At 37.7% G+C, this 15407-nt stretch overlaps 1 protein-coding gene across 19 annotated transcripts in view; it reads right to left on the bottom strand.

Annotated features, from left to right (window-relative positions):
* Positions 1 to 695: 695 nt before the first annotated feature.
* The window catches only part of ROBO2 (roundabout guidance receptor 2), a 1076913-nt gene continuing 1062201 nt past the window's right edge, over positions 696 to 15407 (bottom strand). For 11 of the 19 annotated variants that reach the window (XM_057404328.1, XM_057404327.1, XM_057404336.1 and 8 more), the window contains 4 exons: positions 14871 to 15041; positions 9158 to 9418; positions 4569 to 4769; positions 696 to 3581 (listed from right to left, as the gene is read on the bottom strand). In XM_057404328.1, coding sequence (XP_057260311.1) covers positions 3580 to 3581; positions 4569 to 4769; positions 9158 to 9418; positions 14871 to 15041 — 635 coding nt within the window. In that variant the 3' untranslated portion in view covers positions 696 to 3579. The remainder of the gene's footprint in view (positions 3582 to 4568; positions 4770 to 9157; positions 9419 to 14870; positions 15042 to 15407) is intronic. The other 8 variants (XM_057404343.1, XM_057404341.1, XM_057404342.1 and 5 more) reach the window with 3 other exon arrangements.

Raw genomic sequence — 15407 nt, forward strand, 5'->3', positions numbered from 1 at the left:
ACCCTGTTGGATGACCACCAGAAGTTATTCAAAAGGTTTAATGACTTGCATAAGGACTTGAGAAATAATAAATAACAAAACAGAAATGTCTGTTGTTTGCATCACTGAAATGGCTGCCCATACAGCAATACACCACTGAAGCACATGGAACAATTTATTATTCAGTCCTTCACCCCTCCTGCAGTTAAAATTGAGCATATATTCAATGCAAAGATTGAGAAAGATTGACCTAGCATCTGCCTATATGTTCTGAGGATATTCTGTACTGGGTTGGCAGTAGCTCCACCAGTACAAAACCCCAAGTCCAAGGGTTCAGACCTGCTGAACACAGGTTTTACACATCCACTGGTTTATGGACTTTAAGTAAGCTATGCACTTGCAGCCCTTACTGTACATTGAGATAGTATGCCTATAAACAGAAGATGTGTCACTAGAATAGCTGCATCAATGCAATTACATTGGTACAACTATTCCCAATATAGACAGGGCCTTAAACAGAAATCCCTGTGACAGGCAATGTTTACCACAGGCTTATTTATAGGCAGCTCTTAGCTTGGTTCAAAAACCAGCATATAAAATGTTCCTTGTCACCTGTAAGTGGACAGTGATGATTATAGCTCAGTCTATGTTATTATTGCCTGATTTTCCCAGTTTGGATTTTCACATATTGACTCCTTACTCAAGGTCTTTTAACATAGATTTGAAATGTGAATATGTTTTATTTTTTTCCCCAGTAAATATACAATACACACTTCAACAGTACTATTAACCAACTTTTTATGCCAATTAAACTCCGCTGCACTAACAATACCAATGAAACACATTAAGAGGTCATACTTTTTCGTGAACAAACTGTAGCCAATAAACAGGTATTCTTTTAAAAAAAAACAAATTAAAAAACAATTCTAAGTGCTGCCACAACATCCCTTTTCTTTAAACACATTATTCACAATAAATGTTTTTGATTCTTTTAAAAAAAGAAGAATACTTCTTTTAAAATAGTAAATTAAATGGCATATTTTAAAAAATATGTACTGTGGTTCATTGGAAGTACACTGTATAGAAAAGAGAGAGAAAGAGAGAGAAAAAAAGAAGAGACATCACCTGTAAGATAATGGAGACAGTTTGCGATACACAACACCACCTTATGTAATATTGTAAGCAACTTATTAATGAACAAAAATGTACAGAAGCAGATGGACAAGTTAGTGAATATCATGGTACTGCACAGCTTTAATACTGACACACATTTACTTTCCAGTGGAAGAGATAAAACACGTATTCGAAAGTAATTGGGATGGCTTTATCGAAGTCTAATGATACTGGATTTTGACTAGAATATAGTGAGTAAGGTGTTCCACCAAAGCTCAGCACATGCTTTTGAATTAAAAGCAAAAAAAAAATCTACCAGTGACTGAGTTAAATGTTTTCCAGAGTATTAAATTTGAATTGTACCCTGAATAATCTTCGCTTCATATGATAATACCAAAAGAAAAAAACATACATATGTAAATATGATGCCTTCTTTATCTTTCTAGAACATTTTTGCACACTTTTACGTAATGGTTTTCATTATAATGTTTTAACAAGCAGGAAAATTACATATATTCATTGGTCACATATATAAATGCATACACTTTTTTTCCTCAACTTTTTTTGGTTTGTAACCTGCTAAATAACAGTCTTGGCCTTAAGGAAGTTAACTAGTATTGTTAATAGTCAATAGTGCTGAGTTATAGTTGATGGCTGTAGTGTTTTATCTTATCATGGAACAAGTTAATGAAATGAAAAGCAACACATATTTAGCACTGTAATTTACTTTTCTAAAATTCTGTCATTACTAAAAGTGTCCTTAATACTGGTGAGCTCCAAGGCAATATATAAAACAACATAGACTGGTTATAGGAAAAGGGTATTCAAATGGAAACTTGTGTTCACGGTCAGATAACTAAAAGAAATAAGCTGTAGGATGCAATGTTTAAATTAAGCATCAAATGAGTGGATTATCCACATACAGTATTCTAAGAAAAGCTTGACAATTGACTCATTGAGATTTGAGAGGTACAGAAGATTTGGACAAAGTCATGAAAATTAATGAAGAGACAGGATGCTGTCATTAATGTCCACTTACAGAGTCTGGTTTATTCAAAAAGTGTATAAACATGCGTTATTTCCTCATCATAGTAGGGTTTGAAGCCACTCACTAAAACACAGGTCAAAGATTTTCTTTGCTTATACCTAACTTTTTGGATGTACTGTATTGCCAGGAATGTACTTAAATACGAGCCAAAAATAATTGACTGTTGCTTTCCTTCTAAACTTTAAACATTTTATTGTGAATTTAGTGGATCCAGCTTCAGCTCTTGCAGATTTCAGGTAATAAAATACAAAGGATTGTTTAGACTGCATTAAAACAATTAATGTCATGAATTTCAGTGGTGCAGCTCTATCCTCTATTGTACTGTACATGTATTGGAAAGATGAAATAAGATACTCTGATACTCTGATACTTCAATTTTTTTGGAAGCAGCCTGAATATGTCTTTATAATAAATTGCATCCTTAACTACTTACTAGGTATTCCTTGTGTTTATATTGTTTGTTTCTCCTGGGAAATTTCTGTCTATATTTTGGGTTGGAGAAATTAATGGTAATAACTCGTTAAAACTGCAATATAAAAACAGCTTTAGTGAAACACCTTAAGTTCTTTTGTTTGTAGCAAGGTTTGTTTTTCTTTCCTTTTACTTAGTGGCATGGGATGGCTGAAAACAGATACTAAGGGCATCATTCTAGTGAAAGGGTCTAGGCCATCTCATGCTACCTTTTATTTTCATATTCACTCTTTAATCTCACACTTCCAGCTTCTGACCCCTTCTTAAATAGGAAGAGCAACTATGTTGCTTGCTTTTAAAAGATTTAAATCTGTCTCTGATGTCTCCACTGACATCAGTTTTGCCTGTCACTTTCTCATTTCTACACCCCAATGGAAACCCACCTAACATACTGCTTTACATCCAGCATTATCCAAAGTAGCTTACATTACGTAAACCATCTTCACACATTCAGTCTATTTTTCTTCTTCATGTCATGAGGAGTAGAGTTTTGTGCTTATCACCAAATAAAATTGCAGTGCAAACTTTAAACATAAAAGTTACACAATTAAAAGTTAATATATGGCACCACAGCCTATTAATTCACATATAGTACAACAGACCAGTAAAAACAGACATGAATATGAACATAGCTAAAAAGAAGGTGAGCTTGCATAGCAATGCAACAAAAGAAATTATATACAGAAGGAAATTCTTTTCATCCTGGAGGGTGATTTTTTTTTTTTTTTCCTTTCTTTTTTTATATACTCCTGACAAGGAATAGTTTAAGGTGGATGGTGTATTAAAGAGAAGAACACAAGTAAAATATCTGTGGGATATGTGTGGCTGTGTGTCTTTACATTGCATTTACAGTTCTTTTAATAGTACATAAATAAAGAAAATGTTCATTGCACTGTTTAGTGTCATCACTTCCATGAGTTCAGACCTGATGGTCCATCAGAGCAGCTTGCAATGTGTCTTCTCAACTACTCTATAAAGAGAAACAAAAAGAAAGAGGTTGTAATGAGGAGGAAAAAAACCAACTCAAACTAACAAACAAAACAACAAAAAACAAAGCCTATGGCAATAGTACTGCAACACAGGATGAATATTCATTAGGTTGGGAGAAGAGAGCTAATTGCTTCTAAGATGAAAAGCCATGGATGCTAAAATTCAGCACTTACCAACACTGTATCTGAGACAGCACCTTCAGGGTTTGGGGAGCTACTGGGAAGTAACTGTCAGGAAGTACTGAGGGTTTGACTTCAGCAAATAAGAAGCAGGCACGCCAACAGCTACATTGCTTTTACTGATAAACATACCAGTACGCCTGAGCTAGCTGGAGTGTGTGTGCACGGCTTCAAATAGTAGAGTCAAACATTTGGCATCTGGTACTACCATCACATACACAGCATTAACATAGCTTTATACCAGGTTTAACAGATATTGAATGACAATAGAAAAAAGTTTGGAAAACAATTCCCCTGGCCTGGGAAGTTAGAGTTGGGATAAACAACTAAAAAACTGAGCTAGAGTGTTGAAAAAACAGGACCTGAATCTAAGGTCAAAAAGATCAGAATACTACTCATCAAGGAAGCATCACAAGATTGGCACCATGTGTGGCAAAATCAACACCCTTTTCTTTCACTCCTCTGAGAAAAACTGCCAAAGAAAAGCATACCACACTTTGACAAGAAAATTCTAAGTGACAAGAATTTCTTTTCAGTTTTCCCAGTGTTACACAAGCATTACACACTAGAAAGTGTACCATGCAGATAACGCTGGCATGGCTTACACAGATTTTAAATAGTCCAACCCAAGAACAGAACTTCGTTTGTCACCACAGACAAACACCTCAAAAAGTTCTGTGTAAATTTTAATCTGATAACCACACTCAACTTCCTCTTCACAACAGATTTATAACTATTCTCTTTTTTGCCTATTTGTGAGTTTTAACTGTAGCTAGATATAAACTTACATAATTCACCAGTAAACTGTCCTTGACTGTTTGATCCCACATAGCCTACATCGAGAAGGTCACTGGCATTGCGTTGGTGACCTCCTCGCAAGACTTCACCTTTTCTAGGTCCGGTCGATCCTTTAGAAGAAGCTGTTCCTGAAGAGCTGTGGCCGCCAGGGGATGGGAAGTTGGGTTTACTATATGGTACGAGTGCCTCTTCTAGAAAAGAAAACAAACTGAAATAAATTCCTACAAATAGGAATAAACAAGCTATTCTTTTATGGACATTATATTAATTCCTGCCCTCAGATATCTTATCTTGCTTTATAGCATGGCACTTTTACCTAAGGGAATATACAACTCAGTATTGTATCTCACATACAAAGAAATTAGTATGAATTTAATCTTGCTTTCATGTAAACTCATAAGTTAGTTTGTATTAATTATAAAAAGCCTAGATTTATTACAAAGTAATAGATTATGAATCATAGGTACGTCAATAAAAATTGATGCACATACATTTTCCAAAACAATGCAGCTATGATTGGACTTTTGCTTTGAGCCTACATGAATGTGCTTTTTCCTTTTCGTGAGCTTAAATTATGCTAACCTCAATCAATTTAGATAAAGAACTACAATATCAGCTAATTTAATTTGCTTCCAGCAGCTCAGTAATTTCTAACAATGCAAAGTACACTAAAGATTTTTTTAACTGGTTGTGAATTACATTGGAAAATATATTATACATAGTAGTAGTAGTTGTAATATTTGGGGTGAGTAAATCTTCTTGAAGCTTGTTTCACGTACCATTATAAGCAAAAGGCTTATTTTTGCTCACTTGGATTCTTCCTCTGTGAAGACCTGTAATAATGAACTGCTCACAAGAGCAGGATTAACACTGATAAAGCATATGACTACATGCCTTCATACAGCATGAAGTAAAACAAGCCATCACATTTGATTAGAGTTTCCAGGAAATACTGCTGTAATAATCCTAACTTAAGAAGCAAAACAGCAGCACTGATTTAACACTTAAATAGAAGCACTATTTTATTTCTTTGCTGTGTATGATCCACTTTCGCTTCCTCATAAGCTGAAGAAAGAGACTTTGCTAGATATAGTTTGATTCAAGAAAGAATATGAATATACATGCTTAACCTTAGACACAGGAATTGTCCCTTCTGAAATCAGTGGAATATCTCCTGCTTGAATCTTACATTTTTAAAGTGAATATGGACTTAAAGGGGTTTCTTTATTTTGCTTTTCACATTGTCTTCACTCATAAAAAACCTGATGAGGGGAAACAGAATTTCTTTGACAGAGGTCAGGAACACAGGAGAAAAAGTAGGTGGGGATGGCTGGAAAGAAAGAGGAGATGAAAATGCTTTTATTCACGATCATGGAGCCTTTGCAAAGGTGCAGCAGGGGCACAAGGGATTTTATTCTTTGTGCCTAACGCCACAAGTGAGTAGGACATGGGAATTCCTCATGTGATCTGCTATTGAAGAGAACCCAATTGTAAGGTAAAGCTGTCGCAGAAGAGGGCAGGCTGCTGATTTTATTCTCAGCGCAAAGTATCTCCCTCTGGCCCTGTGCAAGAGACCAAAATATTTGCGCTGCAAGACGTAAGGGCATTATTGGTGTTTCGTGCTGTAACTGTGTGCTGCTTTGGCTGAAATATACAGAAATATTTAAAAGACACAATAAAATGGCATTTAACAGCCATAGTCTTCTAAATTACTTTACTTGTTCTTTATATATCAAGCCCTAGCAATTGAATCAGATGCAAACCTGGTTTCCAAAGACTGGCTAAAATATGGAACAGCTTGCATTAAGGCAGCAATAAAGCAAGCAGCATAAATCAGTTCAGTAGAAAGCTGGATACACTTTTACAGGATGAGAAAAAAAGTCACAAGCATTGCAAAAGAGTTCGAAAATGACATATATGGTCAATTGATTTGTTTTTCTAGTTTGTGGACTCAGGATAAGGCCTCCTTTGGGTTCAATGAAATATTGAGAAAAAACGACCTTGAATAAATACAAAGTGCATTATCATTATAGCGCATATGGTGGGTTAAATTATCTGTTGTGCCCTCAGAAATAAATACAATCCATAAAATAAGCAACTGTGACATTAAAGACTAAGTTTTCCACAACATTCTAGCACATGAAAGGTAGTTGTCTTTAAGTCCTTAGAATGGTCTCATATTTAGTAAACACTCAGAACAGTGCCCTGCGCCCGAGTCTTGCAAAGAATACGGAGAGGCTTTGCCAATGCCTTTCTCTTTGAAATAGTGAGCCTTTAATTTGAAGCTATAATTCTAGCCCCTATGAAATCAGGATATATGTATGTAACAATGTTCCTATACCCCGTAAGATAAGCCAAAGGTTTTTAACACTATCAAAACTATTGCAACTTGATGTAGGCACTACTTTCTTTAGAGAGGTAGCTGAGAATGTCATATTTGATGTGCTGTAACTGCAGTTCTACAAAGAAGCCACTGGCAGGAACTCAGTGATCTTGTTTATACTGAAAGCAACCAGTGGAAACACAGTTTCCAGAATCAGGTATTTTTATTCTATTCAACTGCAAACCAAAGGTCTTGCTTTGAAACTCAGTCACAGCATGGTCATGTCTGAATGAAGCCCCCCATGCTGCAAACAGATATTTTATGGCAGCTGATAGCTTGATAAATGAGGAAGTCATGTTACAATATATTGAAAAGTAGGGCAGGATAAATTTCCAGAGACTTTTATCATTAAGAAGTACAATTAATATCATTGAACCGCCTGAATTTAGTAATATAAACAAGCATCACACACAAGAGTAACATTTTTAAAATCCATCAAAGAACACAGAGCAAGGAAGCTGTTGCGCAAGAAGCTGGTATGAGAAGACAGACAGACAGACATGAAGCTCTGGCCCACCTTGTGCACAAGTTTTATGAACCCCTCAGATGGGTAAAAACATTAATTCTCCTAAGGGAATCCTCTGTCATGCACAAAGGATGTGCAATTGCCCTGGTCATCCTCAATTTGACAAGAACAAGATACCTGTAATCAATTCAGCCCTAAATTCAATGCTTCTCTATGCACTAGGAGTGTCAAGATCAGATTCTTTTTATTTAAGGACAGATAAATGCAAGTCCTGCAGATGAGAATTTGACTACTGTATACCTTCAATGTATCACAGAATAACTGACAACTTCTATTTGCACGCTTATGAAGCACAGGAAAAGGAGGGGACTTCTTGCTAACCAGGTCAGAGAAGCAACCTTAATAATAATTTACAAAGAAATTAGATGTATAAAGTACACACAAGCTTTTTTCTATGTGTTCATATATCTTGTACATTGTAATTAAAATTGCCATTTCACCAAGTAGCATGAATTTCACACACTATTTTTAAACCTTGACTTGACATCATCATTTCACAACATGAACTCATTTGTTTATGCAGCTGAAATATTCAGGGGTTTAGTGGTACAATTATTGCTATATTTTAAAATATGAATTTTATTTAAAATATTTACATTTTAAATATGGGTAGCAATATTTCTTAGGAGGTCTATATTCAGTAAATCCTGCCCCCATGACAGGTTTGCCCTCACATTACTTTGTTTTTTTAGGATGTCATTGATATTAGTGTGCTAGCTTAACAAGGAGCATTAATAGTAGAATAAAGATGAATATGAGTACCTCTAGTGTTACTTTGGAAGCTACAGGCATATTTGAAGAAACAGTGTAGCCCTACAAAAACACCACATCTAGTATCCTTCTTTTTGCTTGTTTTAATCTTCTTAATTGTCCTCTTGCACCACTAATCACCACTGGGATAACGTGATTAGTAGGTTAAAGGAAATATCCTAGTATGAAGGTAAAAGCTGAAACAGCAGCTTTTCCTTGAGGTCAGGCTGAGATAAGGAATCTGCAGGTATTACAGAACTCCAACTCCAGCTCAGCATCACCTCCTGCACCATTTTTACAGACTTGAAACCCAGTTAGGAAATAAAGCCAGCACTCAGCAATGAGCAGGCCCTGTATAAAGATGAAAACCTCTGCTGTCATCTTGCTAGGCTTAAGAGATGAACGTTACTTGGTCATATCCATGAATAAATGGAAGACTTTTAAATACCGCTGGAAGGAATGTCAGCAGCTCAGAAGGATCAGCCTTCTTGCAGGTATGCAAAAACAGCCGTTGCCAATTTAGAAACAGGCTGCAAGAAGTAGAAAATATGTCCCTGTACGTATAAATAAATACATCTAACAGAAAATACTCTAAAAACCTGTTTCTCCTTCCCTGCCTGCCTGAAACTGTTCCTTTTTTTTTCCACTGCTCTGCTTGAAAACATTATTAATTGCCAAAACACTGCAAAGAATGCACCAAGTCAGGTGCTAATGAGATTTCATTGTTGCAGGAGTGAAAAATCCTCGGACTACATGCTCTCATTTCACTTTGCCCTTTCTTATTTTCCAGCCTGAGCCTTGCCAGTGCTGGCACAGAGGGGCATGAGGTGAGCCTAGACTCCTGCCAGGTACAGAAACCCTCAGCTGAGCAGTGTCAAGGAGCCGTCTGCATTGCCTCGGCTGGTGCAGCACACACACACCTGATCCGAAGGCTTGTTTGTGTTGGGCTTTCCTGAAATCCTCTTGGCGGTCTGTAGAGCTTATCCACTCCTGGGTTTGTCGCTGCCACTCTAGTGATGTCCTAGCTTGCCGGTCCAGGGAGCTCTTTGTTTCATCTATGTTCGGAGCATGCTGCCTCTCAAGAGAGCTTCCTTTCCTCTCTGCTGAGCCTCCACGCTGGCCGGGGACTATTTGCTGCCTTAAACCCTGACCAGGGGGCGGGTCAGGTGGTGGTGGAAGATCTAAAAAACGTGAATAAGATTTAGATGAACTAAGTTTTTCAGTTGAAACAGAAGGTGATTTGATGCTGAAAAGAAAAGCCCCTTGCAAATGGTATGAGTCACTTCCTTCGGTCATTTTAAAAGGAGGAAATTCCATGTTAAACAGAAATGTGGATTTAACTTATGCTAGTTTTTTATTTAGGTTACTGTGTTGCTAGTTCTAACTTCCACAAAAATCAATAGATTACGATGCCCTAACTTGCATTTCTAAGCATGGGGCTTATTTTCTGTGGGGTATACTCCAGCTGGCTCTTTGAGTAACAGCAAGAAAGGCTATGAAAAAGTGATCTGTGACAGTTGACAATTTCCCCCCATCATATTGGGGATTGCTTCGTCATCCCCATTTTGGGCTTCACCTTCACCTCGAGGTTTAAACTCAAAATCTAAATATACTTTATCAAAATGAATGAAATTCCCCCCAAAATCGGGGAAAAAAATTATTCACAAAACTACTGTCATTGGAAAAGCCTCAATACATCTGAGAAATATGCATGTTGAAATGGAACCACCAAACAATGGATCAGCATGTTATTCAAGTACTGTTTGAAAGGTCAGCCAAGAGCTGGAGTCTTCAGAGACAAGATAATGGCCGCTGTTAAGTTTAGCAGTCCTGCAGATACAACTGATCACATACAGTTTCAGCTGAAAACTGAAAGGCACTTGCCTGGTCTCTAATAACTCCTGTGCTTTTCAAGTATAACACTCAGACTATGAAGACGCTTGCAGAACTGAAGATCAAGCTTCTAACCACATTTGTGAAGGCAAAAGTACGTTTTGTTTATTAGTCCCTGACCCAAGGTAATTATAGAATCTGGTTAACTATAATTCCAAATGTAAGATTTTCATCTTTCATCTTTCTTTCAATCTTTCAAGATTTTCAAGCTTATTTGACAGACTTATAATAGTATAGAAAAGCCTCATATTACTAAGAAACAAACCAACCATACCAAAATAAAAATAAACAGAAAAGGGAAGCAACTTTAGTATTGTAATGAAAAATCTCTCATATTTGATACATATTTTATATGTAGAACACTTGTTGATAACTATGGTTTGGGGTAATTCATAGCCCAAATAAATCTGTGCAGCCCCACTAACTTCACTAAGCCTGTGTTAGGTTACATTAGATATGGGTAAGTCCTGCTTTCGAGTGTTTTTTATCTTACAGTATTATGGAGGCTTATTAAGGAATTGAACTTGGCTCAACAATAGACATGGAAATGTAAACCTCTGCTTTGGCTGCAGGAAAGTCTGATGTTTCTAACGAGTGAAACTGAAATTCATTTTAGAAATCAGTGAGGAGGCCTTTGGAGGGAATTTATTTCAAAGTCTGTATTCTGGCTTTATAAAATGCTACACAGACATTTTTCATGTCCTTGCTGTTAGAGGTGGTACTCATACCTCATATATGGGGCAGAAATACTTCCAAAGTTGCTGAGATGTCATTCCATCAACACTGTCTCTTATAGATAAATGAGGACATGTGGGTTATTTGTGTCAACAAGGGAAAGTAGTCGTATCAGATGTTGCTCCCATACTTTTGTTCACAGCTGAAGTGCTACATCCCAGATTAAGATACCTGCCTTGTGGCCAGAACAGCCTTATAACAGTGTGTCAGTGAGCTTGGTGTATGCTTTATGTTCAGCACTAATTAATTTGAGAAATTTTTAGTTATGAATATCGATGTGACCTTTCATGACAATGGCTATACATGAGTTACTGTAGATGGAAGCAGGAGGGTATGGGATCTTGCCAACGTTAAAATTGCTTTATAGTGTTGGCTTCCAAAATAGCATTTCTTATAATTGATTTCACTGCAATCATAACCAGTTAATGTAGAGAACCACATCACTGACATCTGCTTGTGCAGTCTGAAATAGAGATTACTGAAGTTGTGATTTATAAGCACTTTATGGAAATGCATTGAATCCAATGAACACAGTCATAACATGACATCTGACAATGCAATTTTCCAAGACAGAATATTTACCCTTCAACAGAAACAGATTTTTTAAGTAGTATCGGAGCAAAAAACAAAAGTCAAAATTACTGCAGTATTAAAATTCTTAACATACAGTACCCTTCTCTGGAAATTGCTACCTAATAGTTGTTACTAATTAGATACTGAGAATGAAAGAAGGTTTGTACATAAACGATACTGCATGTTATACAGCTAGCTGCAACTCCTTGAATTACTGTAGATTTATGCTGCTGATCTACTGTTAACATAGTTGCTTTCATCCATTCACAAAATGGGTGTAACGATTGCCTTATGCATAGATGTGAAATGAAAAACTGTGTCTGTAAAGTTCTCTGTGTGGTTTAGATCTGTGGGTAAATTGAAACTTATCTTTTAATGAAGCTTCACACAATTCTAGAAGAGTTAAAGGTACTGGGGAATTAATACAAGCTGGCTCCAGCCTGCATACAGAGTGAACTATGCTAGACACGTATGAGAAGATCTGTAAGAACGGTTTCTAATTCTAGCCAACTGACTAAACCATTTGCTTTTTCACCTTCAGCCTCAGTCAGGTTGGTGGTCAAAATAACACCTAACTTTCCTTTTTAATTAAAGAAGCTGGAAGAGAGCTTCATTTGGAAACGTGGCTTTTTATTTGCTCTACAGCTTAAATCCCGTAGTGCAAATCTTCTGCCTTTGGTAAATTACTAAATATGCTCTCTTATCTTGCCTGGGCATATATAATGACCCTTTGTTTTTTGGAGTCATGAGTTTTCTTCCTGCAGTGCCTCAGAGAACTGTCTTGCCTTTCCTTTCCTCTCCTCAGCCAAACATGTCCACATGTGACTATGGCACGTCTCCACACACACTTGCAAGCATGCACATACATGACAGTTAATGGTTGGCATTTCGACTGCTAGTAAAGGAGTTACAGACACCAGACAAGCTCGTAGTCTCAGTCCCTAACAGGCAGACATATTACCGCATAGAGGCAAACCAACTCGTTCTATCATGTCTAGCACTTCAGAGAACTTTTGAAACAAGAAATTTAGAGACTTCAGCGGGATTTTCAGTGAAGATATACAGAATGTTCTCACTGATTATCACTGTAGTTCCATCTAAATGACATTTATTTTCCAGATGCCAGATAACCCTCACTGAGCTGGTAACTGACAAGGCCAGTGGGATGTCATCCAGACTACTACTTTCAGCCTCTAATGGCAGGATTATCAAACTTGCCAAGCAATTTGTAAGTGCATTGGTGAAGAGGTTATGGTCTTACTGATTTAGTAATGGAGGGATTGTGATTGAGAAGCTGTAGGACATCAGAGAGCCTGATAAGAAGCAGATGGATGTTCAGCCTGGGATTACCCCAACTCTCCTTTAGAAGGCAGAACATTGGCCAAATGATTCAGGCACCAATCAAGCTTTGGCACAGACTCTCATTATTAACTGGGAAAAGAAGCAAGTTACAGAACTTACAAGTATAAGGACATTTCTTTCTACCTGTGCCAGTGATTTGTTTTCCTAGGGGTGGTAACAAAGCCAGATTTTATGACAGAGTCACTCCCTGAGGAGTCACATTTCCATCTGTCTCATAACCTGAACCAGAATCCTGTTAACTTTCTGCTACCCAAGTTATTGTTAAATATTTCTATAGCAATAGTACTCCAAAGCAGAAGTATTAAGGTCCCATCATACTGAATGCACCATAAACTCACACATACACAGAATTTGTGGCCCAAAGGGCTTACAGTTCACGGTGACAGGGTATGTCACGCAGAAGGGTTAACTTAACGAAAGTTTATTGCCAGCACCACAAGCAACACCCATAATTTACTGTTCTCATAGATACATCTATTTAATAGATCTGTGCAGCAGAGAGGCCTCTGGAATATACCCACAAGGGTAGGGCATTAATGTTTAAACTAATTCAGATCCATATGAGTGGAGTCTAAGCTACTTCAAGCTGCATCCTCAAATAACATGGTAGTGAGACTGAGTCACAGAGCATGATGTGTAACCCTCTGGTGCACTTTCTCTTTTGGAATCTCTTCTCTACCTTCATGGTCTGGCAAACAGGGAACCTGGCAGAGCATACTGCAAAACCTGATCTGTACACCTGATAAAACATTAGTGAGAGGGGAGCTCTGGTGGTTTTAGTGGCCACAGTCCACCTGGAAAGCTCTTAATATATTTTTCTACATGCACCTAGAGTAATAAGTAGCACATTATAAAAGAAAACCTCAAATTAAACATACTATCTATCAAATCTATTTATTACTTGTCCAAAGAAGATCATGGAGTTGGACTTGATAATCCCTATAGGTCCCTTCCAGCTAGAGATATTCTATGATTCTACAACTCTCAAGTAAATTTTACTATCATAAGGAAGATGTTTATACTAAAATCTAAAGTAATTTTTACCTTCCCCGTTCACTGGAAGATTTGTCCAGGTGTACACAGGAGATAGACTCAATGGCATCACACGCACTACCATGGTCCAGATACTGTTACGAGAGCCACTGAGGCAGGTGGGACAGTGTAGTTCTCAGAATTGCACCACTTTAAACACTAAAAGCATGAGGAAAGTGATCACATCTCCATTTGCATGGCTTTACAGATATCCTTTAACACTGTTTTTCCATTTGCTGGCCTATCCCTCTGATCATTTCAACAACTACAGGGGCCAGGACCGAGATCAGAAGAAATGAAAGGGAGGTAGCCAGCCAGCCAGCCACCTTTCTAACCAGAACTCCTCCAAGAGTTACAGGCAGCAATTGCATCCTTTGCCAAACTCAAGAGGAGGCAGACAAAGATGATTGAAGACTTAGCTATTTTAGCCATTAAAAGAGCAAAATAAACATGCCTGAAATTTCCAGATGGGAAGCAGTGGTCAGAAAGAAGTGGAGATGTAAAAGAGAGAAACACAGCCGCTGAAGTCAGCGGATGTCAGGAACGAAGAAGCATGGACAAGACATGAGGCAGAATCATGAGAAAAGTGTAGCATGTATTACCTTAACTGTTGGGCAGCTGTCAAAACCAGCACAAAAACCCAAAGCACTGTGGGACTAGCCCTACCCTTCTCCTTAGGAATTCATGGCATACTGCTACTGCTTGTGGTGGCTACTTTCATTTAATGTAAAATTAACCACGGGCCATTTTTTTAATGTCAACTCACATCTAATGCAGTCATTTATGGGTACGTTACTGAAATATGAGAAAACCTAAGTGATGCTAACATGTTCAGAGCTAAAACAAAGAAAGGCTCCTCGAAGACTCACTCAACCAAACTCCACAATGCTAGTGTTGCCATGTTGCTCATATAGCAACCTGGAAACCCCACTTCACCAAGCAAATAATACACCATAATGTATATTCTTTAAAAGATTACTCTATATTCTCCCACTGCTTGTCGCAGGTTATCATCAGGGACTTCACCACAACACTTACCATCTGTTATTCCCTCCCTACGATGAGGCAAGGAAGGTTGGTCCAACCGTCCTCCCTTGTGTTTTTTAGTGGGCCTTGGCCTCTGACTCTGATTGACAGCTGCACTGGTGTTGCTGTCAGTAGAAAAAGGACTGCTTGGTCGAGGTCTCTGAGAGGAAGGATATCCTTTGCCTAAAAGAAAAAGAGAAACCAGATGAAAAAAACCCAATGTTATTGCCTTGAAATGGGCTGTTCTATTAACGTCTGTTCTGCAACATTAGATCAGGTCTAACTCTCAGAGGCAAGCGTCCCCTCGAGGTACCCACTGATGACAACTGCTCTAAGACACACCAAAACAAGTGAAGTGAAAAACTTGGCATTCTTTTATCTTTAACTTTTATAATTAAAATCATTCCATCTGTTGTGATAAAACTACTGTATGCCATGTAAATCGTACCTGCTCTGTGTGCTGAACGGATGTGTTATAACAACTCCTCAGCCTTGAGCAGGGAAGGAATACAGTTCTACAATCATATCAAATTTATCTCCTCCTGCCTT

This window comes from Pezoporus wallicus, unplaced genomic scaffold (genome assembly GCF_028554395.1).
Source record: "Pezoporus wallicus isolate ANWC-B61680 ecotype Strahan unplaced genomic scaffold, APGP_CSIRO_Pwel_v1 contig_5922, whole genome shotgun sequence".
In the NCBI taxonomy this organism is placed as follows: Eukaryota; Metazoa; Chordata; class Aves; order Psittaciformes; family Psittacidae; genus Pezoporus; species Pezoporus wallicus.